We start from the raw sequence: 26,187 nt of genomic DNA, 5'->3' as shown, positions 1-26,187 counted from the left end.
TTACATTTGCATGGCAAGTATCTGAGTGCAGCTCTGCACCCTATAAATTAAAAATATTTTTCTTTACTATTTAACACGATTGTAAATGCTGGTGGGAAGGCCTGATTTGTATGTAAATGCTGACAGTTAACCACACCGACCAAATAACCTCACAACCCCCTGAGGGGTAATGACCCCCAGTATGTGACTCCCTGATCTAGATATTTAGTTGAAAAGAGATCGAGTATCTTGTTTCTATTTTTTTCATACATACTCAACAAAAAGAATCCAATCTCTGGACACCTTGCACAAGTGCCCTAAAAATTCACTCACCTATGTACAAACATATTTCCCTCCCTTTCATCCTGATGATAATTTTTTGAGGGAGTGGGAATATTCCATTTGTCTCTTAAAAATTAAATAGGCACTGTGGGCAGAAAACTCTGAACATACACAAGAGTTGCAAAAACGTCCTGAAATTTCATTTGTGCTCCAAAACTCCTCACTACCCCCTGACCCAAATAACGGGGAAAAAAATATCTCACCTGTCCATCAAATGACAAAATTATTGTCTACATACAAGCAAAATTTTGCAAGTTCTGCAACAGACACATAAAGCCCAGTCGCATTTCCCACCTCCATCCAAATTCTATGCGTATTTCATGCACCAGGTCTAGTATCTAGCCCCGCTCCCTCCTGCAGCAACCTGTAACTCGTCAGCCACGCAGATGCTGGACCATTAACGCGAGGGGGAGCATGGAGACAGACGGAGAAGGGGACATCCAGGAAGGAGGCGGAGATAGGAGGAGGGAGGGTACCCAGGATTGGCTGGCTCAGCCCCGCCCCAGGGACGGGCGTGGAGTGTCAGGAGCAAACTCCAGGGCAGGGGCCAGTGGCGTACGGGGCAGGTGCGTGCCGCGAGTCAGGCTCTGCCTCTCCCGGTTGCAATTTTCCAGGGCAATGCGCTCGCCTTCCGCCTTGTGCAATCAGTCCGGAGCCAGCCCTGGCGCTGCGTGCGGGCTCTGAGGATGCAGATGTCACCCTCCGCTGTTCTTGGCCCCTGGAGCAGAGCTTAGCCCGAGAACACAGCAGCGTGCAACCGGGCTGGGCGCTGAGGAGTGTCTCCCTGAGCCGCCCAGCGGAGGGGGTGAATCAGTGTCTCTTTGCCTTGCAGGTTGCTGAGCTTTCCAGAGGAGAGAGGGGAGGACGCATCCGACATGGCCTCTGAGGTGAGCATGTGTTCTGAGGTTCATTATCAGTGGGTTCCTCCGAGGCAGTGGATCCCGAGCTTTTCAAGATGGTGACCCATTTTGACAATTCAGTAAGACTTTGTGACCCAAGGCAACTCAAAACTGACGGGGAGTGTTTCTCCCCTGGGGGAAAAAAATTAATAAATCTTGATTCACCCCCTCTGACAGGCTTAAACCCCTCACAGCCCCAAATTGCCCCCCCCCACCTACCTCACATGAGTGCCACTGCTGCCCCACGCAGCTTCTTTGCCAGGCCACTGCCATCGCCACCTCTGTGTGGCGCCCCTAGCCCTCCAACTCCCTTCCCCTGCCCTACCACACTGAAACAGAACTCAATTCAGCTGGTTTAATGGCCAGATCCCTCCTGCTGGCTATTAAACCAGTTATATGGAGTTCCATTTCAGCACGGCTCGGGGGGGACTGGGAGCTGGAAGAGAAAGCGGCAGCAGCAGAGGGAGATGCAAATGGCTCCTTAAGGAGCCACATGTGGCTCAGAGCTGCCCAGCCAGGGACACTTGGAAAATCTAATGGGGACCTATGTTTGGGTCCTGACCCATAGGTTGGGAATCCCTGATGTAAGGGGAGATTTTTCAGAGCAGAGCTAATTCTTCTGGGGGAGTCAAAGATTTTGTAGCCTCCCTTTATTTGGGGGTTTCTTCCCATGGCAAAGGTGGATTTTGTGAGGTGAACGCTGCCTTCCCTGCTTGTTGCTCAGGGCACCCACTCATAGACTCATTTGCCCAAGATGTACAAATGCTGCACCATCCGCAGTGGCCTCTTGTAGCAAAATCAAACCATCATACGCTTTCTGCTTTCAAAACTTGCTATCGCTGGCTTCTGGACCATGTCTGCCATTGCACACAAATGCTCTCCTCATTCCATAAACATCCTCTCCTGTCCAAATCAGCTAGTCTTGCTGTTTCATACATAGATGGTCCAATAAGTAGCAAATTTTGACCATGTAAAATGTACCAGCTGATGTACCTGGCGTTGCTCAGATCCTTAACCGTAGTAATGTTTTGGTTTTGGAAATTAAAAGGAAAATGTACATGAGGTATTTAATTTTTTGCATGGGGCAGGGGATTGAATATGGGGGGTGGGGACTCGGCAAGGAGGGACAGGAGTCAGGACAGGGTGCGAGTGCAGAAGTCAAGGTGGGGCCTGGGGACTCACAGCAGGGGGTGGGGGTGCAGGAGTCCCAGCAGGTGTTGAGGACTCACGAGAGGGGTGGGGGTGCAGGGTGGAAGGTTGGGTATGCGGTGGAGTTTAGAGCAAGGTGAAGAGTGCAGGGAAGCGGGCTGGGAAGTCTGGGGTGGCTTACTGGGGCTGCCTGTAGTGGCCAAGGTGGCGCTGGTGTGGAGGTAGGGGGCAGAACTGCACTGCTCAGATCTGGCATCTCCTCCCAGTGGAGCAGCAGTTCCCAGCCCCTGCATCTCCTCGGGGGGGGGGAGGCAGACCCCTTCATTTTCTGGCCCCAGCATCTTCTCGAGGGTTGGGGGAAAGGGTGCAGTTCTTGGCCCTGGTGTTTGCTCTGGGAGAGGTGGCAGGTTCCCAGCCACACTGTGTCCTTGGGTGGGGTGGCAAGTGTTTCCAGATGTCGGCATCTCCTTCCTTGGGCAGCGTGGGGCATAGTTCCCAGTCCCACCATGTCCTCTTTTTCCCAGCTCCAGTGTCTTCTTGGTGGAGTGGCAAGTAGCTCACGGTCCTGGCATCTCCTCACAGGTGGGGGTGGTGGGCTGCAGTTCCCAGCCCTGGTGTTTCTTCAGGGTCGGGGGGGCAGAGGCAGACAGCAATTCCTGATCCTGGCATCTCCAGAGGGAGGCTAGGGCTGTGCTACCCATCGCTAGGGTGGTTCTGGCGGGGAGGGGTGGGCTGAGGCAGCAGGGCTGACCACCCCCCATCCAGCAATGTGGCTGAAGGCTAGGGAGGTTTGGAACAGGGGGACTACTTAACTGCTCTGCTAGCTAGCAATGTGGAAAGCCCCATCCCCAGCTAGCCACTGTCTTCCTGGTGCAGCCACTTGCTTGTGGTCACTCTGCAGTATGACTGTGCCTTGTCAACCCCTTCCCTTTCCATGTTCTGGAAAACAATCAGATTCCAGGCATATCCCATTTTTCTGGCACAACCAATCGCTACCCTTGCTTTAAGTTAGGAAAAGAGGAAGCTGCATACCAAAATTGGTGGTCTTAGCCCTTAGCATTTAGGAGTTCTTCAACAAAAGGACTCAAAGACGTAGGGATGGGTGGACTCGAGGACAGACAGAGGCAGTCTAAAATAGATTAGATAATGACATTCTGTCATCTCTAAAAGATGAGAAAAATTAGTTGCACATTCACAGCTAGACTTTTTAAAAAAAGAAAAGCTTGTAGTAAAGGTTTGCTTATCCCAATTGTCTGTTTTATGCCTGAATTTATATGGGGAAAACTTGAAGCAAAATGTGTAGCTATGTCTTTGCCCATTCTGCAGTCTAAATGTCTATATCGGGAGTCAGCAGCATGGCACAGGTGCTAAGAGTGGCCCATGAGCCAATTTTCATTGACATGCGAGGCAGAAACACAGCCCTGGCCCTCCACCCCAGTGCATCCAAGAACTTGCTCAAAGCCATGCCACCTGTGGATTAACTAAAGGCCAGCTAATGCTTCCAACCTCCACCTACATGGTAAAGCTCTGCATCTTTACTTATTTATTAATGAAGCCGTTGTAGGTAGGACTATTAGTGACTTTAAGAAGTATCACCAGTACTCGGACCATACACAGAGGTCAAAAGCTCAAATTTTAGCACTCCGCCTTGGAAGGGTTCCTGCCCCCTGATCTGTATGTTTCCATGCTGATCTCCAGATTTCATCCCCCTTCACTTGTCCTTAGTACAAAATTAATGAGGAAAAATCATATCTACTCTAAAGTTTTTCAGAGACCAGGCTGTGTAATTGCATTGCTTTGACTGGCAAAATGTCGTTCACTTAAACCAGTAGCAAACATAAATGCAATGGCAAAATCCGTGTGGTAGCAAAGCTGAAGTTGTGCAGAATTCGGCTGACACAATTTAAAATTAAAAATGGATGTATTGACAAAGCTGCCGTGAAAAATAATTTTTTTTTAAAAAAATCCAACAATAGGCCCCATTTTTACAGGCTTTACAAGGCAGAGCTCCCTAGGACTTCACTGTGTGTGTTGCCTGCATAGAGGCTGTAAGATAGAGCCCATGAACTATGTTTGTTACTCAGCGATTGGTAGATATATAGACACAGTCCTTGGGGAAAGGCTGGCTGAACAATGACCCCTCTGGGTGATAAACTAATGGCACTGATTAATTTGAAACTGGCTTCCATCCAGTCTTCTGCCAGAGAAGATGGCTGTGATACCTACAAAGTATCTCTTTAGTCATCCAAACTCTATCACAGGCACTTCCTCTAAATGCTTCCCAATGACTCCTCTCTGTCTGCTACTATCTGCTTTGGAAACTTTCTTTTTGAATCAGTTAGGTCAAACCATGGACTTGTCACACAAGTTGCAGATGTCCTGTTTGACGTCAGTGGGAGTTTTACCTGTGTAAGGATTTCAGACATATGTCCCATCTGTGTAAACAAGTGACAGGGAACCAAGTGACATGTTGCTATTTGCTGATGAAGCAATGCCAGTTGTGCAAATGCTTGGTGAGATAGGTCACACACAGATTTAGGCATTTCAGTGACTTAAAGGGTGTTCATTTCAGAAGGGTGCCCACAAAGAACAGAGTAATGCCACGCTCATGTCTAATTAATTTATGCAACGGATTTACACCAAGGTGAATTTTGACTTAGTTGACTTATCTGTAAATCCAGAGTAATTATGCTTAACAGTCCAAAACCTGTTCCTAAAACTTAAAACAGAGCAGGCTTGATTCTCTTCTCTATTATACAGTTTTTATCCTGGTGTAAATCCACTGAAGTACGTGAAGTTATTCCTGATTCATATGAGTTTAAGTGAAGAGAGACTCTAGCATGATATGAACTTAAAACTCTTTGATATCCAGCAGCCCCCCGGGACTGGGAGGTTGCTGGATATTTAAATATTCTGGATAACAGAGAGGTATACCTAGCAATGTGTAACACTAAAGAAAAACAAGATTAGATTTTAAGAAATAAACAAAAATGTATGCAGAGTACTTTATTTACCAACAACAGTAGTATTGTATGCTGTAAACTTATACTGTATTTGCTGTATTTATTTGAATTTACTTTCAATATATTGTACTTATGGAAAAAGTAACTAAAATTTGCTTATAGTTAAAATGCTGATTATTTGAGAGTTCTGGATGATAGAATGCTGAATATGAAGGAGTATGCTGTATTTTCAGAAGGGATTTCAGTAGAAGTGGCTTGTATCTATCCACAGCTCCCTTTCTGTCAATTTTAAAAAGTGCTTTATATTCTTAAAAACAAACAGTGGAAGACAGTGCTGGTCTTTGCTATGTCCTTTGCTGACCAGTTACTTTGCTCTAACAGGGTATCAGTGAGTCAATGCCTTACAACTACTTTCAAAGAGAGGTCAATACTGCTTGCATGTCACACGCCTTGATATTCATTTTGAAAAACTAGGGCACAGAAATGCTATACTTGTGTGGGGGCCAAAGTACAATGGGTTAATGCACAATCCTGCAGCAACAGCTCAGTAGCTAGATGCTCATGACAAACTGCCCACCTCTAAAACAGGAAGCGAAAATCCTAGCGTTCTGAGCAATGTAATCAGTCTTTTTCTGACCTACACTATGGAGGGTGGTGAAGCACTGGGATGCATTACCTAGAGAGGTGGTGGAATCTCCATCCGTAGAGGTTTTTAAGCCCTGTCTGGGGTGATTTAGCTGGGATTGTTCCTGCTTTTAGCAGGAAATTGGACTTGATGACCTCCTGAGATCTCTTCTAACCCTGTGATTCTATTCTGATAACAAACAGGATGCACTGGGCTGCATTCTGCTCTTCGATGGATACTGGCAGTTCCCATACAATCAAATTCAGAAGCAATGTATAATTATTTTCATTGTGGTAGTACCTAGGACCCCGATGTGCTACACATCAACACAGAAGAAGATAACTCCATTCCCAAGGAGTTTACAATCTAAACAGAAGAGACAACAGGTGGCTACAGCTTGAGGGATGGGAGAAACATGTTAACAAAGGGCAGAATGATAGGCAGGGGCCTTAGCACACCAGCTGCTGAACTCTAGTCAAGTTTTTTGTAGATGATTGCAAACTGGCAAGCTTGCATATGGGATTCTGACTCATGCTAAGGGGCTGGGAGAGAGAGGTGTGTCAGGAGAAACTGAGGACAAAGGAAAAAGGGATAGAGAATATCTTATTGCCTCTATAAATCGATGGTATGGCCACATCTTGACTATTACGTGCCTCATCTCAAAAAAGATCGCTTGGCACTGGAAAAAGTTCAGAAGAAGGCAGCAAGAATGATGAAGGGTTTGGAACGTCTGCCTTGTGAGGCGAGATTAAAAAGCCTCTTCAGTTTGGAAAAGAGGAGACTAAGGCAGGATATGACAGAGCTGCGGTGTGCAATATGGTCGCCCCGTGCCACATGTGGTGAATAGGACACCGTTTTGTGGCAAATATGGCTCTTGAGCCTTTAAATTTTAAAGTGGTGATGTGGCTCCTCCTGAGAGGTGCACGCAGGGAGTGCCGTCTGCCCTCTCTGCACACATGCCCCATTGCTTCGTGGGAGAAGTGCATGGTGGCAGCTCTAGCAGTGGCTCTGCTGAGTCGCTGGCATTTGGAACAGAGGGGCTGGGGGTGCCTGGCTCTAGGGGTGGGCATTCAGTTAGAGCAGAGGGGGGAGGGAGCCGGGGATGCCTAGCTCTGTGGGGAGAGGAAGGGCATTTATTTAGAGGTGGGGCTAGGAGTGTCTGGCTGTGGGGGAGGGCATTCAGTTAGATCGAGGTGGGGTGCTGTGGCGAATATGGAAAGACAGCAACCGTAAGTGTGGCAGTCTTTGAATTCCTGTTGGACACCACTGGGCTAGATACATTCGTGGAGGATAGGTCCGTCTGCGGCTGTTAGCTGGATGGGCAGGAATGGTGTCCCTAGCCTCTTTTTGTCAGAAACTGGGAATGGGTTTCCATGAGAGGCTAGAGATCACTTACTTGGTGATCTGTTTATTGCTCTGGGGCACCTGGCACCATTCGCAGACAGGATGCTGGACTTTTGGTCTGACCCAGTGTGGCCGTTCTTACAGACAGGAGGGTTTCAATTTATGAGTGTGAAGCAGGGCCTCCTTGCTCCCTTTTGTCCTGGCCTCTCTGCAGTGTATAGCCACGTAAACTCCATTATAGCAGCTTTGAAATTGCCACTAAACATGGTTTGTTGTTTTGCATGGAATTTAGTCTAATAGGCCAAATTAACTCAAAGAGTTGCACTTACTTACACAGCTCTCAGTTTGTTCCTTCTAGTACGCTCAAGGATGCTGTTGCACCCTCCAGTTAGTTACACTGCATTAATACTCATCCCAAAGAGTGTTTCTCTGAAGGTTCTTTCAAATTATTTAACAGCATTTTTTAAACTTCCTTTTCCCCAGGGGAATAAACTTTGGGGAGGAAGATTCATAGGCAGCACGGATCCTATCATGGAGACACTGAACTCTTCCCTGGCTTATGACCAGCGACTGTCGGAAGTTGACATCCAAGGGAGCATGGCATATGCCAAAGCATTGGAAAAGTCTGGGATCCTATCCAAAGATGATTTGGAGAAGATTCTGAGTGGACTACAGAAAGTACGTGTTTGATTGAGCACAGAGTCTGGCAAGAGGTTGTCCGTCATTGCCACAGGTTTCTTTTGGCCATCATTCAATATTCCTATATAGTTCTGCAGTGTAGACATAGCGCAAGACTCTGATGATAATGCTTTGCACTTTTTAGTTCCATAGTCTGATAGCTTGTGCACCATTCTGTAACTCTAGTGACTTCATCCATGTTATTTAATTTCAACCATTTTGAGATTGGGATGAGGCCTCAATGATTAGGCTCCAAGTATTGCAAAATATTTTACAACCCTAAATGAATCAAACCCCCGATACCCGTGTGTAGGAACGAAGTATCGTTACCCTCTGAGTGGTGTCTTTTTGCTGATGCAGGTTTCTGAGGAATGGTCCAGGGGAGCCTTCGTGGTGAGCAAAAGTGATGAGGACATTCACACAGCCAACGAACGCAGACTAAAGGTGCAATTCCTCTGATTTCCTCCTAAATTGCAGGTCATATCTCTGACCAGTCTAGCACTAGTAAAATAGATCTCTGCTCCCCCTAAATTCTTTGATCTAAACGTTTTCCGTTTAGGCTACATCCCTATCAAGAGAACTAAAAACATGTTGCAACAACAAAAATCTTAGTCATGCTGTATTTTTTCCATCTTATTTTGTATTGAGAGCGGAGGCTGTCCCAAAGTATAGGGTGAACTCTCGTCCAGCACCCTTGCGTCCTGACTGGTGCTGAACAAGAGGCTTTGCTAGACCTCAGGAGGTCAGTATTGTCTAGCAGCATTACCAACACTTCCACTGTTTACTGAGCTCTTAGAAGACGTTTAGAGGTAAATTAGAGCTAAATAACAGCACAGAACACTGGTGGCTGTAAACAAACTTTATGGGACCACAGGAAACTTGGCCACACCTATGATGTGTGATCATCTGGCTAACTAAAATCATGCTGCATTACAGATTTTGGCAGACAAGAGAGTTCTAGATTAGAAATTTTCAAACTGTATTAGGAGACTTGGACATAACTGGCCCAAAGCAGCCTTGGGCGGTGACCCTGCAGACACATGCCTAATATATCATTCTTTACTACAGTATTGAATATATGTGTATGAATATTTATTGAATATATTTTGGTGGCACCTAAAGGGCCCAGTGGGAGTTATTTATATTGCAATTATGCATAGGTCCCCATTGTGGGCCAAGGACTGTACCAGCACATCACAAAATAACTGCCCCTTCCCTGAATTACTTGGCTTCTGTGTACCGTTTGCTCACATAAAGCTAAGCATTTGTGTCCGTGTTTGTGAATCCAGGGCCAGGCAGGGACTGCTTTCTCTGCAGTCCCTGTACTTACATTACAGCGAGCATGGATGGAAATGCTTCTTTTGTCCTCAGGAGCTGATTGGGGATGTTGCTGGGAAGCTGCACACTGGACGAAGCCGGAACGATCAGGTGTGCTGAGAATTGCCTTTTGTCGTTCAGTACCTGCTTTGCCTCCTTTATCAGATTTCCTTTAACCTCCTTTCCCTTTTCTTACTTGACATCCACAAAACGATCCTTTGGGACTTAGATGCTACGGTGCCAAACTCACCTACAAGCCCATGGGTGCAGGGCCATCCTTAGGACTTATGGGGCCCTATGCAGTACTATTAAACTGGTGTCCCTAGGCCTGACAGCAGCCTGGGGCGTGTGCAGTTTTTTAGAGATATGATTTTATAATCTTCAGCAACACACAAAATAATTGACAAGATCTTAGTTTTAAAGCAAATTTTAAATGTAACACGGTAAATTCAGGAACTGACCAGCTGTACCTGGGGTTGAGAAATGCCTGTTAAATGGCTTCATTACCGCTTGAAAGGCTCTTTCACAGGTTTGACGTTCTGCTAATACGTCTGGATGGGTTTTTCACTTTTAAGTTAAATAGCTCCTATCCAGGGAAAGCAGAGCCACAGAACAGGGATGGGAAGAGCAGGTGGGTGAACATTAAGACCCAGAGGTGACCCCAGATTTTCAGGTGTTCTACCCAACTGCGTATGGGCAAGGTTGGCCTTGCATGGGTGCTGAAGGGACAGAGTAAGCATAGTTGCTGAGCAACAGTTTTGTGTATGAACACAAATGGGACTCAGTGTGCTTGGCAAAGACTCATAAGCCCTATCCTTACACAGAGCTCCTTTTGAACTCACTAGGAGGTCTATGCAAAAGGAAAAAAACCTGAGGCACTCCAAGACTCTTTCAAACAAGTTGCAACAATTCCATGGTTTTCACTTGTGCCGAACATCATTCCTGCATGACCTTAATGGTCCAAAGTGAGGACCAAACTGGGCTCAATCCCTACCAATTGAGCTGAAGGAGAACTTGAGATAGCTGCAGAACTAGCCACAATCTGGTCTATCTGCTGCTGCCATTTTTGGATGATCATCTCATGCACCCTTGAACAGGGTAGATGTGCAAGAGGGAGTGGCACACATATGCACTGCTTTGGAAGGCAGCTAGCTGTCTGCTGAAAAACATGGGCTCTAATGGGTTCGAGAGCAGGGGTCAGCAACCCTCGGCATGGGTGCCAAGTGTGACACTTTTCACTGGCACGCGAGGCAGCAGCTCAGCCTTGCTCCTCCTCACCCCTGCAGCTGGGAGCTTGCTCAAAGCCATGCTGCCCGTGGATTAACAAAAGACCAACTAATGCTACCAACCACTGCCTAAACGGTAAAGCTTCGCATCTTAATTTACTTATTAAGGAAGCTGTTGTAAGTAAGCCTATTCGTGATTTTAAAATGTATCACCAGCATTCGGACGTACGTGGAGGCCAAAACGTTAAATTTCCGCACTCCGCCTCAGGACGGTTGCTCTCCCGTGCCTGAGAGAAACATGCATTTTCCAAACTAGGGGATTACAGTTGTGTGGAGAGGGACAAAAATGTCCCACACTATGTAACTGCTCTGCACGTTCTGTTCCCATTTCAGTGGAACTTTAGAATCCTAAGTCTGTCCCCTGTCGCTGGGGATCCTTCTTTATAACCTACACACGTATACTCCTGAGGTTAAATTATATGAAGTTGCAGTTACCAAAGCTGTTGCTACAGTTAGTCAAACACCTTCCATTAATTTTTACATTCCTCCTTTTCTCTTTGGTGATTGTTAATTCTGGGTCCCAATGTATCACATTTATCACCCTTACTCACCAATATTGACGCCTCATCCTTTTCAATTCACAGTTCAGAGCTTCAGATGTTAGTCTGTCTTGCTGCCTGTTGCAGTTATTTCATGAGCAAGCCATAGTCTTGACCTTAAGGACTAATATTGTTTTTAGATCAGGTTCACTAAAACTGTGGCGTCCAATAGGAATTCAAAGATAACCACACTCGTGGTTGTCTTTTTTCCTTGTTCACCACAGCCCCTGTCTCCCTGCCCCGCTCTAACTGAATGACCTCCCCCCGAGCCAGGCACTCCCAGCCTGCCCTCTAAATAAATGAGAGCCATATTTGCCACAACGTGGTGGTGAGTGGTGACCATATTGGACACCATAGCACTAAAATGTAGTCTGTAACTCCTTCTCAGCCCCTCAGCTTCTAGTTTTTTGTTTACCTAGGTAATTTTTCACTTCTCTCTCTCTCCTTCTCTCTATGGGCCTGACCCAGCAGCCATTGAAATGAATGACTTCACTTCAGCACTGAATCCTGCCATGTGTGTTTGAGCACTGAGAACAGGTTTCAAGCTTCTGTGGTGGCTGGGACCTGACCCTAAAGTTAATGGGAGTTCCAGGTTCATAGCAAGTTTTGGGAGCAGATCCCATTGAGCTGAATGGAAGAACTCCCATTGGCTTTGGATCTCATCCCCGAAGAGCAAATTCAAATATAGCAAAGCTCCCCTTTAATAACAAATTAGGTTGAAAACTCTTGAGCTGTTTGAATGGCATCCGGAAGGCACTATGAAATGGTTTTTCCTATTGAAGGGGGGGAAGAGGGACGATTTTGTTATCCACTTCTCCACACTATCAGAAGTAAAATGGCTAGTGGTCACAATGCATATCATGCTCCAGCTCGACTGACCAGGGATCTCTCGCAGGTTGTGACTGACTTGAGACTCTATATGCGAAATTGCTGCACTGACCTGTCTGCCCAACTCTTGCAGTTTATCAAGACTCTGGTGGAACGGGCCGCTGCGTAAGTCCTTATTTTTGCAAACCCATGCTATGAAACCAAAAGCTGCGGCCTCTCTTAGGGCAGCTGCTTTTGTGTGGTGACGTTAAAAACTCTGGACTAGAGTCTGAGCGAGTGTCAGTCACCGTAACTCCATTGAGGTCAGTGCCATTCCTTCTGTTCAACTCAGGGAGTGAACATGTGCAACCAGGCAAAGTGCAGGCAGCCGTGGCTGATTGCCAAGGTCATAGTATTGGCCCCTTCCTTTCCCTCAGAGAACGACTGGCCTGCTGCATGCAGACTTCCTCTTAGCCCGGATGTATCCTGGCAACAAGTCATATTGAAGAGACTCAAACTTAATCAAGCAAAAGTGAATAGAGGCAACTGGGACTCCTCATCTTTTCCAGATTGTAACTATTAAAAACTGTAATGACTTTGGCTGCTGGCTAAACTACAGTGCTCCAAACAATTTATCATTAGTCAGAGATTAGCCTTCATTATGGGTTATTTTATGGTCCCGGTTCTCTGTATAGCTAACAGAATATGGTGGTAAACAACAAGTATACAAAGGATTGGCACTATCCTAAACCAATAATGTTACTAAAGCAACTTGCGAAGCTTAACAGACTGTGTGCTGGAGTGGGAAGTCCTGAGTTCTGATCCTCCCTCTGACACTTGTTTCATGGATTTAAGGCTGGATGGGACCCTTGTGATTATCCATTCTGAACTCCTGCATCACAGTGGTCAGAGAACTTTCTGCATTGAGCCCATAGCTTCTGAATCTGTGTGTTAGATTAGTGTGTTTAGTGCTTTCAGGCATATTGTGAGCCTCCAGCATGTAATTTGCAGGTTGCTGGGTTTGATTTGCTGGATTCCTTCGAATGGCAGATCTCCCTTTTCTATCTCCTCTCTTCTTGCAGAGAAACTGATGTGATCTTTCCTGGCTATACTCATCTGCAAAGAGCACAGCCAGTCAGGTGGAGCCACTTTTTACTCAGGTAACTATCCTTCCTAGGCTCTGCTGTGACCTTGGGAACCAGCTTGTTGAGACCGAGTTGTGCAGCCATGTCAGAATATCACTTCAGCCGGTGATGGTGTTGCAGTGTTGCCCAGAGCTACCCTTGAAAGCTGATGTTTTGCAGGATGTCTGAGCCGGGATGGATAGTACACCAAACACCATGCTACCTGATGTTGCATTAATGCTCCTGATCAGCACCACTCCCTTGCAAGTGTATTGCTGATCATTAAGGCACTGCTTCATCGCCTCCTTAATGCTCTTCCTCAGTCAGAGAACACCCACAGGCCGAGTGCATGAAATCTGAAGCGCTCTCTGCACAAACACCACAAAGCCAAGCTCAGGAGCAAAACTCGAAAGTAGCTCTTAGACTCTGCTGCCGAGGACTGTAGGCAGGGGAGCTGATAGAATTGCTGGGTCCTGGAGGGAGAGTGGAGATTAGTTCTGCATTCCTAGAAGGGGTGGGGCCGGGACAGCTGGCCCTCAGCGCCACCCAGACCATGCTGTGCACCCTCGCAGCCAGAGTACGCTGCCCAGGGCTTCAGCAGTGATTTGAAGGGCCTGGGGCAGTAGCCACCACCACTGCTGCAGCGAGGGCAGCAGTGGCTGGGAGCCCAGGGCCATTTTGAATTGCCAAGCCCTGAGGCAGTTATGCACTGTGGCCCCTTTCCTCCCATCAGCATTCCTGACTGTAGGACCAGCTCTTAACAGCCCTGCCTTAATCTGGTCTCAGTTAACTGGGTTCTGATCCCAGGTTACTTGGAGCAGAATTTGCAGAGGGTTGAGGGAGCCACAGACACACCTAGAGGTGGTTCCCCATGGGTCACTAGAGAGGGTCACATGGGGATGCTGGCACTGCTGCTGGCCCTTCCATCTCTGCACTGATAAGGTCCTCCCCACCGTGGTGCCTTGGCCTCATGCTCTCTGTGCCTGTGGTATTACAGGTTCTGAGTGTTGTTGGTAAAAAGGATTCTGGTCTCGGCGTGACAACCTGGCGCTCCTTAAAACCACTAAAATCCATCTGAGAGCAAAAATGTGAAACACGCCTATTGCATAATCACCGGCTTTCTTCTTTTTGTGTCCCGCCCCATCCCATCCCTTCCCCCCCAGCCATGCAGTTGCGTTCACCCGTGATTCTGAGCGTCTGGGAGAAGTGAAGAGAAGGATCAATGTTTTGCCCTTGGGCAGGTAAACCCTTCAGCTGTTTTGCTCGTTTCTGTGGGGGTAGCACTCTTGTACCTTACAGAGGAAACAGAAGTGGAGGGTGGTTCCTGCCACTCATTGAACCCAATGCGAGCTGCGTTTGCTGATGGAGAAGAAGGTAGAGCTCTCAGTTGTAAGTAGCACAGACAGCAAATCCCTTTTGGGCCCAACTTCCTCACAGTACACCTGCAAGTTCCGTATTTCTCCCACACACACTTGACACTTCCTTTCTGACTATCCTAACTATTGCACTGCACCATCTCAGGCCGTGGTTCCCAGCCCCTTCAGTGACATGACATGCTTCAACGGGACAAAGCATTCCACAGCACACCCACTTTTTTCACTTGAATCAGTTGCTCAGGAACATCACATTTACTATGATTATGGTCTCACTAGAGAGGTTTGCAACATAGTAGTGCATGCAACAAGCTAAACAAGGAGCAAATGCATGAATGTTTCAAGTCCACCACAGAACACACCATCTTTGACGGGTCAAAAAAAGTTTGGCAAGTGAATGTGTGCCATGCTGGAGATGTTGGGTAATTGAGTAACCCCTGAAAACCGTGTCCCAACTCCAGCAGGCTCCTGCCCTCCCTCCCTCTTTGCCTCAGCAGGGTGGGGCGATGGGCTTTCCCTCCACCCATCTCAAGCCCAGGAGCAGCATTTCAACTGCCTGTTGTAAATAGTCTTCTGTGGGATTGAGATTTCCCTTTGCAGTGGCTCTGCAGAGAGCCACCATAGAGGGAAAATGACCCATCCCGTGCCAGCTGGGATTCAGGCTTCCTTACTGCTTGAGCCCCAACTGGTTCACGGTTGTCACTTCTCCCAGCTGTGCTCCTGCAGTGGCTCTGCAAAGAGCTGTGGTGAGAGGAAACTGATGAAATATCACGGCACACGAACATTTCTGACAGCACACCCATGTGCCCTGGCACACTGGCTGAAAACCACCGATCTAAAGCTCTATCCACACTGAACAATACATCTGCAGTATCTATTGATGTTAACCTACCCGAGTGAATGCTCAGGTCTCTTCATTTCTGCAGATACCCACATTGAATCCACATTCATGGATGTCAGTGCAGATATCTGCGGCTCATTTTTGCGGATGTAGATATAAATTTTGATTCCATTCACCACACCTTATTCAATAAGAAGCTGTTGGTTGACTTTGGCCAAAAATTAACAAAACATCCAACACCTACCCACATAATGCAAAGGGCCTTAAAAGCAGCTGGGTGGCATGCTATTGTGGAGAAAGAAGTCTTAAGACCCTGCTTCTCTGGCTGCTTTCTGTAACTGAGTTTGTGTCGTGTATCCTGCTGCAAGTTTGTTAGTGTCAGTTCAGTGTGTCATGTTTGATGTGTCATTCTGCTTTGCAGCGGTGCTATAGCTGGCAACCCACTGGGTATCGATCGAGAGTTTCTACGTAAAGGTAATCACTTTCCATTTACAGAACCAAGTAAGGGAGGGGGGCAGTAACAGATCATCTGCTGCAATCACAGTTGATCTAATCTATGTAACTTCAGGTACGCAAATAGTGGAGTTGAAGTCCGCATACTTGCCACAGCATCTGGTGTGCAGAAAGGGGGGCTGCTCTCCCATCAACACTGGTTACTCTTTTCATCCTGGTAGATTATCAGTGGACAGGAGAGTGCTCGGAGATAGATTTATCATGTGCAAGCAGACACAATAAATTGGTGGCTGCTAGATGAATCACTACACAGTTGATCCCTGGCGGAGTGGGGACAAACCCATAGACTAGATCATTTGAGCAATGCTGACATCTATAGGAATTACAGGTTTTCATAAGGTGCTAGGGGGTCAAAGCTCCCACCAGCCAAATTCATTGGCTGTACATTATGGGAAAAGGAGGACAGGCTTAAGGAGCTTAGGTGACCTTCACTATAGTTATTTGTGTGCGTAGAAATGTCCTCGTTTCTTTCCCTTCCACTTCCTCCACGTTCCCTTCTACAGCAGTTCTGCACCCCAGTTCCTGTGTCTCTGCTTTCTGTTTTCCCCACAGTAGCAGGAGACAGGCAGACAGTTCCCTGCCCTGACCCCTTCTCTAGTGCTCTGAAGAGAAGCCCTGGTACTTGGGTCATTAGCTACAGTAGCCACTGGCGGGGACCGATGATCTTTGCATCTGCCTAAGATGAAGCACAAGAAGCAGGGTGCTGACCCCTGTGTCTGACCAGTGTAGACTCCATGTTGTATTCACGACCCTCCACCAAAGAAGAGTTACGATGCCCCTGAGTTTTGTGAGTCTCTGATACAAACTCTGCTTGGAAACAGAACCCTCTTTTGATGGCTGTCTAGATAAGTTGCAATACTTTGCTGTCCTGCTTGGAAAATAACTGGCACCAATGAGGCTCCTGAAAGGATTGAGCCAAAGCCCACCGAAGTCAACAGGAAGACCTCCAATCAACTGCATCAAGCTTTGCTTAGTGTCAAGGCCTTACCTTGTGATAAAAACACTCTCTGAAGTGCGATTCCAAATACTTTGTGTGGTTGGGCCTGCAAGACAAAAAATAACAGAGCAGATCAGCTGCCATTCCTTTCAAAGACTTGCTCATAATTCAGGCCCCAGTTCATCACCACCCGTAAGGGTGGGCTTCATGTGACACAATGGGTAGCAGTGGCACTATGCACGTGTTTAAGGATGTGCTTTTGGAAGCCCCTTGAAGCAGGGCCTTCAGGCTGAGAGAATAGCCACTGGTTTAATTCTGCATGTGTGTTGTTTTTTTATATCGCAGAACTTGGCTTCGATTCCATCAGCCTGAACAGCATGGATGCAACGAGTGAGCGAGACTTTGTGGGTAGGTGTAACTTCATCACGCTTTTGCCCTTCCAGTCCATAACCTGCTCCTCTGAGACTCTTCCCAGCAAATCTTTCAATTGGGTGAAAAGCTCAGAGGTGGTGTTTCCCAGACCCCGGCTCTACCCGCTGGGAAGAGTGGGCTCTGAACCTGGCAATAAATACCGCATTGGAATATTCCGTGTTCTATCTGTGACCCAAAGCAGCTGAAGTTGGGACACGTGGGTTTGAAGCCCCAGCTAGTGTACCTCTGCAGAGCTCCTTTGACTCCAGTGCTGTGCCGCATGAGCTGTGGAGTTCAGTCTCTGAGGGTAAAGAAGCTCTGAATGGCAGGAGCTAAGGATGTGGAGTCACCATTCATTTGACACTACCCCAGCTTTTTGCAACAATCCAAGTGAGGGAGCTTCCAAAAATCCAGTAGACCTCAGGCAAAAGTTTCAACGTTGCCTAAGTGACATAGGTGCCTGAGTCCCATTGACTTTAATAGCTCTTAGGCTCCTAAGTCACACTTGAATTTTACCTCTGATGCTTATGCGTGTTCACTGCCTATAGTTTTCTGCAGCTAAATTACTACTTGGGTGGCAGTGGCAGCCAAAACAAGACCTTTTTCTGCTTTTAACTGTCATCCTTTTCTCCAGTGGAGTTCATCTTCGTTGCCTCCTTGTTAATGACCCACCTAAGCAAGATGGCTGAAGATCTCATCATCTACAGTACAAAGGAATTTGGCTTTGTGACCCTCTCTGATGCCTACAGGTAACTCTTGAGAGCTTATTTACAGGCCTCCTCACCGCCCGCCTCCCATTTCCCACATTCCAAATAGGAGGAACTCATGTTCATTGTATTCACACCTTTGTATATAAACAGGGACTCTTGGAGGGGGAAGACTAGAGGATGTCAATATGGCCAGTTCCTCAGCTGCTGTAAATCAGCATCGCTCACCCCCCGAGTTGGGATCAGGCAGGAAATGGGTCTAGTGCCCCTCAGCATGGGTGGCTATGACAGAGGGGCATTTCATTACGGGGTGGTGTGGCAGGGTCAGTCCCACTCCTGGGCCCCTCGTCTGAAGAGGGCTGGGGTAGGGGTCCCTTGGTTGCCTGGGGCGAGGGAAGTCTAAACACTTCCTGGGGGAGCTCTTCACTCCCCCCCCGCCCCCGCGGTCTCTGGCAATGCTGGTGTTCTTTCCTGTGCTTTTGTGCTCTTGCTCTCTTCCCCTTCTCCCAGGAGAGAGGCCTTTTAAACAGTGCTGGGGCAGCCTCAGTGAGCTCATCTGGCCCTAGTCGATGGCTTGCAACCCCTCCTCACCTGCTTCCCCAGGTCAGCTGCTGCTCGCTGCCCTGCAGCAGCCCTCTGTTCGCTAGCCAGGTGCTGCCTCTTTTCCCTTCTGGCCTGACTGTCACATTGGGTAGAACAAGGAGGACTCTGCAGTGTAATTCATTCCCACATTATCCAGCTCAGTGGCCTGGCAGGAACATATTTGTTGTCATTAGCTACTTCAGATGTCACCTCCCCAGACCAATGGAGCAGGAATGTGACACCTTGACACTCCTTTGGGAGCACACTTCCAGCACCCATTTTTTTTTCTGCCTCCTCTAGTATTGTGAGGTCCGCAGAGATGGTTGTGTCCTATCCTTGCCCGGCCAGTGCAGATCTGGGTACTGTATATTTGGCATATCCCAATGGCAAAATTTGGCCTTGAGCTGGGACAGGCTTCTGGGTCACTAATGAAGAGAGAAAATTACAATGTACTTATATGTGGCGCTTTCTGCTTGCAAAGTCCTCTCAAATGCCCAGTAACAGTGTGTGTTGTAATTGTCCTATCATTTGGCCCTGGACCTGTATTGCATTAACATGATTTTTCCTTTAGATGCAAGGAGCCTAGGTTACTTGTGCAAATGTTTTTGTTTCAGGTAGAAATCACTGCCAGGAGAAGGGTTGTTGATTCTACTCTCTCCTTGCTCATGCCACGGGGAAAGGGCTCAGCCTCTTTGCTTTAGTTTGCCTGCCTGTAAGATAAGCATGGCAAAGGGGGACTTCCCTGCTTCTCAGAGATATCAGACAAAATAATATTAGTGTCAGATGTAAGGAGCTTTATAACTGTACATATTATTACAACTTTTTAAACTCTTCTCTAAGTAAAGGCCTGATCCCATGGCCCTCCTCTGCCAGTCTTTTGTCTGACTCACGCTAGGCATTTTGCCTGAGTAAACATTTATGTAAATGTGCAACTGTCAGGGAGGGGGAGAACTCTCCATTGCTGGCTGTTCCCAGAAAAAGGGCCTTTCTTAAACAGACTTCTTTTGCAACACTTCCAGATTTCCTGTTGCCAGTTTCATTTCTCAGTCTGACAGAGTCACCAAGCCACACTGTGGCAGTAAATCCTGACATGAGAAAGTCCACACCCTTAAGGGATGGTCTCCCTTCAATATATGTGCATAGCTGTTAAGAGAGCCAAGATCTTTCCCGAGCTTCTCAAAGTCTGATCCATGGGCCACTAGGTCTGCAGCCATCTTGCAGGTACGCTGTGGGGTTGGGATTCTCCCTCCAACCCCCCACAGCAGGGAACCCAACCTGTTTCCCAGACCTGCAGCCCCACCTTTTGTTATATCTGGGTATCTACATACATTTTTATGCTGCAATAGACTAATACGAACAATTTAGTATTTAAGGTATTTAGAGATAAGCAAATGCATTTTGCTATCATGGTTGCTTGGCTGGTGGCCTGTGGAAAGAGTTGTGGTGAGCAAGGTGGGCTATGGGCCAAAAAGTTACATAGCTGGAGCTAAACCCAGAGCAGCTTTGCTACTGGCTCATGTGCAGCATAGCTGTGGACAAGATACATGTTAAATATACCTACAGATATCTCTGCCCTCTTCCCATGTGACAGTCTGGCCTGTCTAGGCTGAGGGACGGGAGAAGTGGCTGCTCTGGGAGATATGAGATCCCCAGGGAGGGGAAATATTTTGCATCTTATTTAAAGTTTTCATTAGATGGCCATAGCATCAGTCTATTCCAACTGCACAAGCAGCACTGGACAATGCTGGGGCCCTAATTCTGCGCTCAGCTCTGTGGGTTTAAATCAGGACTAGCTCCACCAAAGTGGAACGAGAGAAGTAGAGTCCATGTGTAAGCTACGCAGAGCAGGCTGCTGAACAGTAGCACCTTGCTCCAGTGCACAGAGGAGCCAGTTCACCCCTCGCATAACCCCACGGAAGTCAGTGGAGTTTGCAGGGACTAATGTGGCCCTGTATGCCTGAAGCTTGGTAAAGGAACTGCCAGTTCCTTCCACGGTGGCTCCATCTGTTGGATTCCACCCTGTGACCCCACTGTGGTATCTTCCTATTAATTCCCCTAGCTTCCTTTAACATTCCAGTGCAGCACTTCCCAGGCTGTGGGACTGGAGGCTGCAAAGGAATAGCCAGTGGGGCAAGTTCCCTCATGCATCTCCCTGCACAGTTGCCAGAGCTGACAGTATGTGTGTGTGTGTGTGGCCGGGGAAAGTCTGCAATTTGTTTAATTTTCTGGAAAATTCCTGAGATCAGCTTGCTCGAGTTCTGGAACCCCTGCCCTGACTGGGTGCATCAAGAAGAATCTAGTGCCATTGTTCATCGTGAGCTCTGGAGCACACCAAGTGCAGTTAGGGGCAGATGTAGCTTCTGTGTCCCTGGCCCCCCAGGGGTCTGCTGCACCTCAGTGTACAGACCCCCTGTGATCTCTCATCTCGCCCTCTCTGCAGAAAGGGGCCTCACCCATCTAACGGGCTCAGTGTTTTGTTTCCAGCACAGGGAGTAGCTTGATGCCCCAGAAGAAGAATCCAGACAGTCTGGAGCTGATCCGCAGCAAGGCTGGACGCGTGTTTGGAAGGGTCAGTCTGCAAGGGCAGGAGATGGGGGGCGGGGGTTGTCTCATTATTATTGTCTTTAGCCCCAGTTAGTGTAGTTGGGAGAGAAGATTAAATCACAGCCATTTTACTCAGACCTCTACCTGCCACAGGTCAGACCCATACAGCAGACTTTCTGGTTTTCGTCCTGAATCTGGGGTAGGCCTGCCCAGGGGGCTGCAAAAGGAACAACTGCCCTGGGCCCCAGTGATACAAAAGGGCCTGGGGCTCCTGGACCCTCTTTAAATCACTGCCGCAGTGGTGCATGGTGCCCTCTGGCCAGCGCTAAGTGCTGGGGAGGAGGAGAGGGGCTCCTGGGCTGGGTTCCAGGCATGCCTGAGGGCCAGCTGCCCCCAACCCCACCCTTCCACTGAGGCCCTGCCCCTTCTGGGAACACAGAGCTGCCCACACCTTGCCCAGGGGCCCAGCGTGACTGTTGCTCCCCTGATCTGAGGCTGCCTCTGGGCAAGTCAGGCAGAAGCTACAGCTGAAGAGATGGGCTTGACTTGTGTGTCAAACACGAGAGACGCCTCGGGCCCCATGGCTGAGAATTGGTGGTCATCCCTAATACCAACTCAGGTCAGTAAAGCAGAGGAGGAAAATTGAGAACAAAGATGTGCCAGAGATGGGGGCACCCACAGTCAGAGGCCACTTTTTAAACAATTGGGCCCTAACGTCCCCTATGTATCTGTCATCAGCGGTCACCTGCAGATAATATTGTGCATCTTCCAACAGAGAGAACACTTATTAGTCATTACCTCTTCCAACCCACTGAACACGCTACTAGACAAAGTAAAATGTAATTCCTAGGAAAGGTTGTACCACAAGGCCACAGGCTTAAAGCAAAGCCCAAGTCCAGCACTGTAGCCCAGGTACACACCATGATCAGTGTTCCCTGTAAGCTGAGCACCTGGGCTGCCACCAAGGAGAGATTCCACTGTCACCCAGCTGTTTAGCAAAGTGCCCACAACCAGCAGCGTTTATGTCTACTGGTGGTGCACATTCACACATGCCTTGTGCACGTAACATTTATGCTGCACATAGATGAAAACAGAGAGAACACCTTTACCACGACTTGGTATTGATAGCAGTTAGAGTGATCAAACAGGACAACAGGGAGAGCCAGGAGGAATATCTTACAAACCACACAGCACTACTAGAAGTTGTATTTCTGCTATATATGGGGTCAATTGCCTACAGAATCCCACTAACTGTAGCGGAACTTGGAGAATTGTCCATCTCTTTTTGTTTGCTGGTCTGCCAGAAGGCGTTTGCTTTGGTTAAGCTTTTTCTTTTGTTGTTCAACAACAACAACAAGTGGCACATCAAGGCCTCATCCAATTCCCTGTGAAGTTCAACTCTTCCCTGAGTTCAGTGTGCCTGGATCAGGCTTTAAAGGAACAATGTCTAATGTACGGAAATCTGGCCAGAGGACGCAGGCTTGGCTCTGGTGCACTGCTGAGTGGAATAGTTTAAAATTTGTTGCTATTCTTTGTTTAACCCACATACCATAACTTCCCGTCTCTGCAGTGTTCTGGAATGATGATGATTCTCAAAGGACTCCCAAGCACCTACAACAAGGACTTGCAGGTAAAGCCTAATTCTCATTCCAAACAGAACACATGCTGTTGAGAAAGTCATTAATATTTACATGCTGCATAGGCTGACCACTTGGTACCTGGGGATTTCAGATTCAGAGATGTACAATTTAAAGACTGCTGTCTGAGTCTTCCCAATCCTCACGGCAGATTAGGGAACGAAAGACAATAGGGAATTTTAAGGCTAGGACATCCTCAGCTAGTGTCAATCCAGTATATTGATTTCAAAGCAGCTATGCCAGTTTACACCAGTGGTGGCTCTGACTCAAGATCTAGATTGGCTGGAAGGCTGACATAGGACATAGCAAGTTTATTGCCAGAAATACCAGTTCAGATCTGGCCCAGAGTGAATGCGATCAAGGGTCTCTGCCCTGACAACTAGTAGCTGAGCCGCACTAAGGGAGTGGGTGAGGTTGCCATCTGATTGCTCCCGGGTAAGCTTCTGCATCACAAAAAGCACCAAGGGTGTGTGTCTGCAGGCAAGAGCTGAGTCAGTCTGACAAATGACTCTGCCCCACTCTGCCCCCCTGGGATATCCTCTCCACAGCATGTGGCAGGGAGCAGCCCACAGCTTGTGCTGCCTTTCTGTGGTATTCCCCGTCAGCAGAGCATATGGGCAGCCACCCAGGAGAGATGCAAATGCTGCCCTGGGGATTAACAGAGTGCCTACAGCCAGCAGCGTGTGTTTCTCCTGGCAATCCACATCTGCACATAGCTTGGTGCACAGAACAAAATTTATTCTGCACATGGATGGCAACATTAGCGGGAATATTGCTGCTTTGTGTTGTACAGGGGCCTTTGTTTTCTGGGGCTGGCGGTCTGGCACAATGGATCACTTAAGGTAGTTTCTGAATAAAATAATGTTCATTGTAGCTGGTCCCCTGCGAAATTCCTTTTGGTTCGACTGAACTCCTGCCGTTAGAATGTCCACTTGGCTGGGCACCAGACTGCAAAGGGAAACAGACTGTCATCATGCTCAGAGCTCACAGGCCGGGCCATTCTTCCAAGTGCGCACGAAGACCAAATGCATGTGGTCTGCACAGACCTGCTGTGTACACTCGCCAGCTGCTGCTGCTCTCTGGTGTGACCTCTGTGCTAGGCTGATGGACTATTTTTTTCATTAACAAATAGGAAGACAAGGAGGCCGTGTTCGATGTTATCGATACGCTGAGTGCTGTGCTACAGGTGGCAACTGGAGTCATTTCAACTCTGCAGGTAATACCTAACTTTGTACTCCTAAATGTTTTGGCTGGCTGTGCATGGGAACTGTTGTGTAAATCAGGGGTAACGCCATGCAAGTCACTAGTCTCACTGGTGACTAGTGAGGCCACAATTAGGCCCACATGTTGAAACATCTCTCACAGACATTCACCTACGCATAATCACAAACCCTTATGAGTGGGGACGTTGTGCAACGGGTCACTAAGTGAGCAAGATGAACAGGGCAGTTTCATAACTGAAGCCTCTGTACCTTCCTGCTGTCCAAAGTGCAGTGTCTGCCGTCAGAAATCAAAAGGCAAAGAGTAAATGAATGTCTGAATCTGGTGGGTTGTTTTTGCGTGGGGCCTTTCAACAGCCAGGCCTCTCGGGAATGAAATCCCTCGTGCGCTGACTCACCAGTAACTGTTAATTTCTGCTTATGTATCAGAGAGGTAGCTGAGTCAGTCTGTATCTTCCAAAACAACAAGAAATCCTGGGGCACCTTATAGACTAACATATTTTGGAGCATGAGCTTTCATGGGCAAAAACCAGGTCTTTGCCCACGAAAGCTTACGCTCCAAAATACCTGTTAATCTCTAAGGTGCCCCAGGACTTCTTGTTATTTCTGCTCATGTTTCTCCCTTCTGCAGATCCATAAGGAGAACATGGAGAAAGCCTTGAGCCCTGACATGCTGGCTACAGACTTGGCCCTTTACTTGGTTCGTAAAGGCGTAAGTATCGAGGAAATCTTAATGGACTGGTGGCGGGTTTGGAAGCCACAGTGACTCATCGGGGTGCATCTTGGCTCATCAGTGCAAAGATGATTGGGCTCAGTTCTCCTGTTGACAACACCCCATGACCACAGCGCCCAGTACGAACAATGTTCAGCTAGTCTACTTTCTGCTGGCAGCTGGAGAGCCGTGTCCCTCTCTCCCTTCCCTACCCTGTGAGGCAACTAGTTATATCATGGTGTAGCCCCAGCTGGTGCTCAGTTTGTGCCCAGAACCAGCAGCACCGGAAGTCCATTGGAATATTTTCCCAATCATATAGCTGCTGCCCTATGGCCTGGCAGACATTTTTTGCCTATAGCACAAAAGCTGATATAACATGCATACCCTGTACCTGGAAAATCCTGCTGCTGATGTTGCATCACCTTGTGAAACAAGGTGGACATTCACTTAAGAGTTCCCACACTCTAGTCTTGGAGCTTAGTTGGTCGCTCACTTATTGTTGTACTTGCTTGCGACTGCAGATGCCATTCAGACAAGCCCATGCCACATCTGGGAAGGCTGTTCACCTTGCCGAGACGAAGGGCATCTCCATTAATCAGCTCAGCGTGGAGGACATGAGGAGTATCAGGTTTGTGTTCCCCCACCTAGCTCCGAAAGGCCGTTTGCTAGGGTTCACGCTGCCGGTCCTCTTGTACAACTCCCACATCATCATCTCACCTGGGCACAGCTGTTCTTCAAGCCCCTCTGGGCTGAACTACTGTGGTGCTACTGCTTAATTCTCTGGACCCTGCTGCAGGGAAGCTTTGGAACACCTCCTCCATGCCAGGGGGTTCTGGAGCCCCCATCCTCCACTCCCCTTCATCCCTGGTGCCTCCCCATTGGAGACTGCAGAGCCCCCATCCCTGGTGCCTCACCCTGGAGCAGGAGTCCTCATCACCAAGGAGCCCTGACATGGGACAGCTACCCTGTCCCTGGAGGCTCTTGTCTCGTGTTTGCCACAGGGCCCAGAGCCCAGATCTTACCTCAGGAGTTAGTCACCTAAATGCCTTGGAACATATGGGATTGAACACCTTCCACATGTCTTCAGCACTAACTCACGTGACCAGCTCTGAAAACTGAAGGCCAGTTTGCTGCAGCCTTTCCCCTGCATTGTCACAGGGCTCTCTGCAGAGCAAGTGCCTTACACTGCACCTTTGATCAGGTAGTACTGTGCAGAGACTACACAGGTGCCAGGCAAGGTAGGCTGAGGCCCTGGGAATTTTGCTCTTGACTTCAGTGGGAGCAGAATTGAGCTTCATAAGCCAGGGAGCTACTAGAGTCTGGCCTAGAGGAATTGCAGCACTAAGTCAGTTCCATCCTTGGGACAGACGCTGCGGTGGAACTTTGCGCTGATGAACATTCTCCTTTGCCTCCCCAGCCCCCTGTTTGGAGCTGACGTGTCGCAGGTGTGGGACTACGCTCACAGTGTGGAGCAGTACACGACTCCCGGGGGCACAGCGAAGAGCAGCGTCGCCACGCAGATTGAGCAGCTGAGAGAGTTTCTGAGGAAACAGCAGTGAACCGTGTGGGGGCAGAGAAATGCTCCCCATTATGGGAGCTGCTGCGTAGCACGCGAGTCCTGAGTTAATAAACGCAGCAGCGCGTTGTCTTTCACTGAA

The 26,187-nt window shown here is 48.1% G+C and overlaps 1 protein-coding gene across 1 annotated transcript; it reads left to right on the top strand.

The window, feature by feature from the left end:
• The first annotated feature begins 871 nt into the window (after positions 1-871).
• ASL (argininosuccinate lyase) lies at positions 872-26,187 on the top strand. Its single transcript, XM_075013522.1, has 17 exons — positions 872-887; positions 1,154-1,208; positions 7,785-7,979; positions 8,340-8,423; positions 9,351-9,407; positions 12,017-12,114; positions 13,011-13,088; positions 14,216-14,293; positions 15,688-15,740; positions 17,062-17,124; positions 17,762-17,876; positions 20,901-20,985; positions 22,531-22,590; positions 23,730-23,813; positions 24,449-24,529; positions 25,051-25,157; positions 25,947-26,187. Exons 2-17 carry the CDS (start codon positions 1,197-1,199, stop codon positions 26,086-26,088), a joined length of 1,392 nt encoding a protein of 463 aa, XP_074869623.1. The 5' UTR covers positions 872-887; positions 1,154-1,196; the 3' UTR covers positions 26,089-26,187.

This window comes from Carettochelys insculpta, chromosome 19, assembly GCF_033958435.1.
Source record: "Carettochelys insculpta isolate YL-2023 chromosome 19, ASM3395843v1, whole genome shotgun sequence".
NCBI lineage: Eukaryota > Metazoa > Chordata > Testudines > Carettochelyidae > Carettochelys > Carettochelys insculpta.
Note: the sequence above shows the minus strand (reverse complement) of the source record. Positions and strands in the feature narration are given on the sequence as shown.

Bases quoted from the DNA above. Each gene is read 5' to 3' on its own strand.
- ASL (XM_075013522.1), top strand. The intron at 7,980-8,339 runs GTACGTGTTTGA...TTGCTGATGCAG, and splicing joins TTCTGAGTGGACTACAGAAA to GTTTCTGAGGAATGGTCCAG. The intron at 25,158-25,946 runs GTTTGTGTTCCC...TTGCCTCCCCAG, and splicing joins GAGGACATGAGGAGTATCAG to CCCCCTGTTTGGAGCTGACG.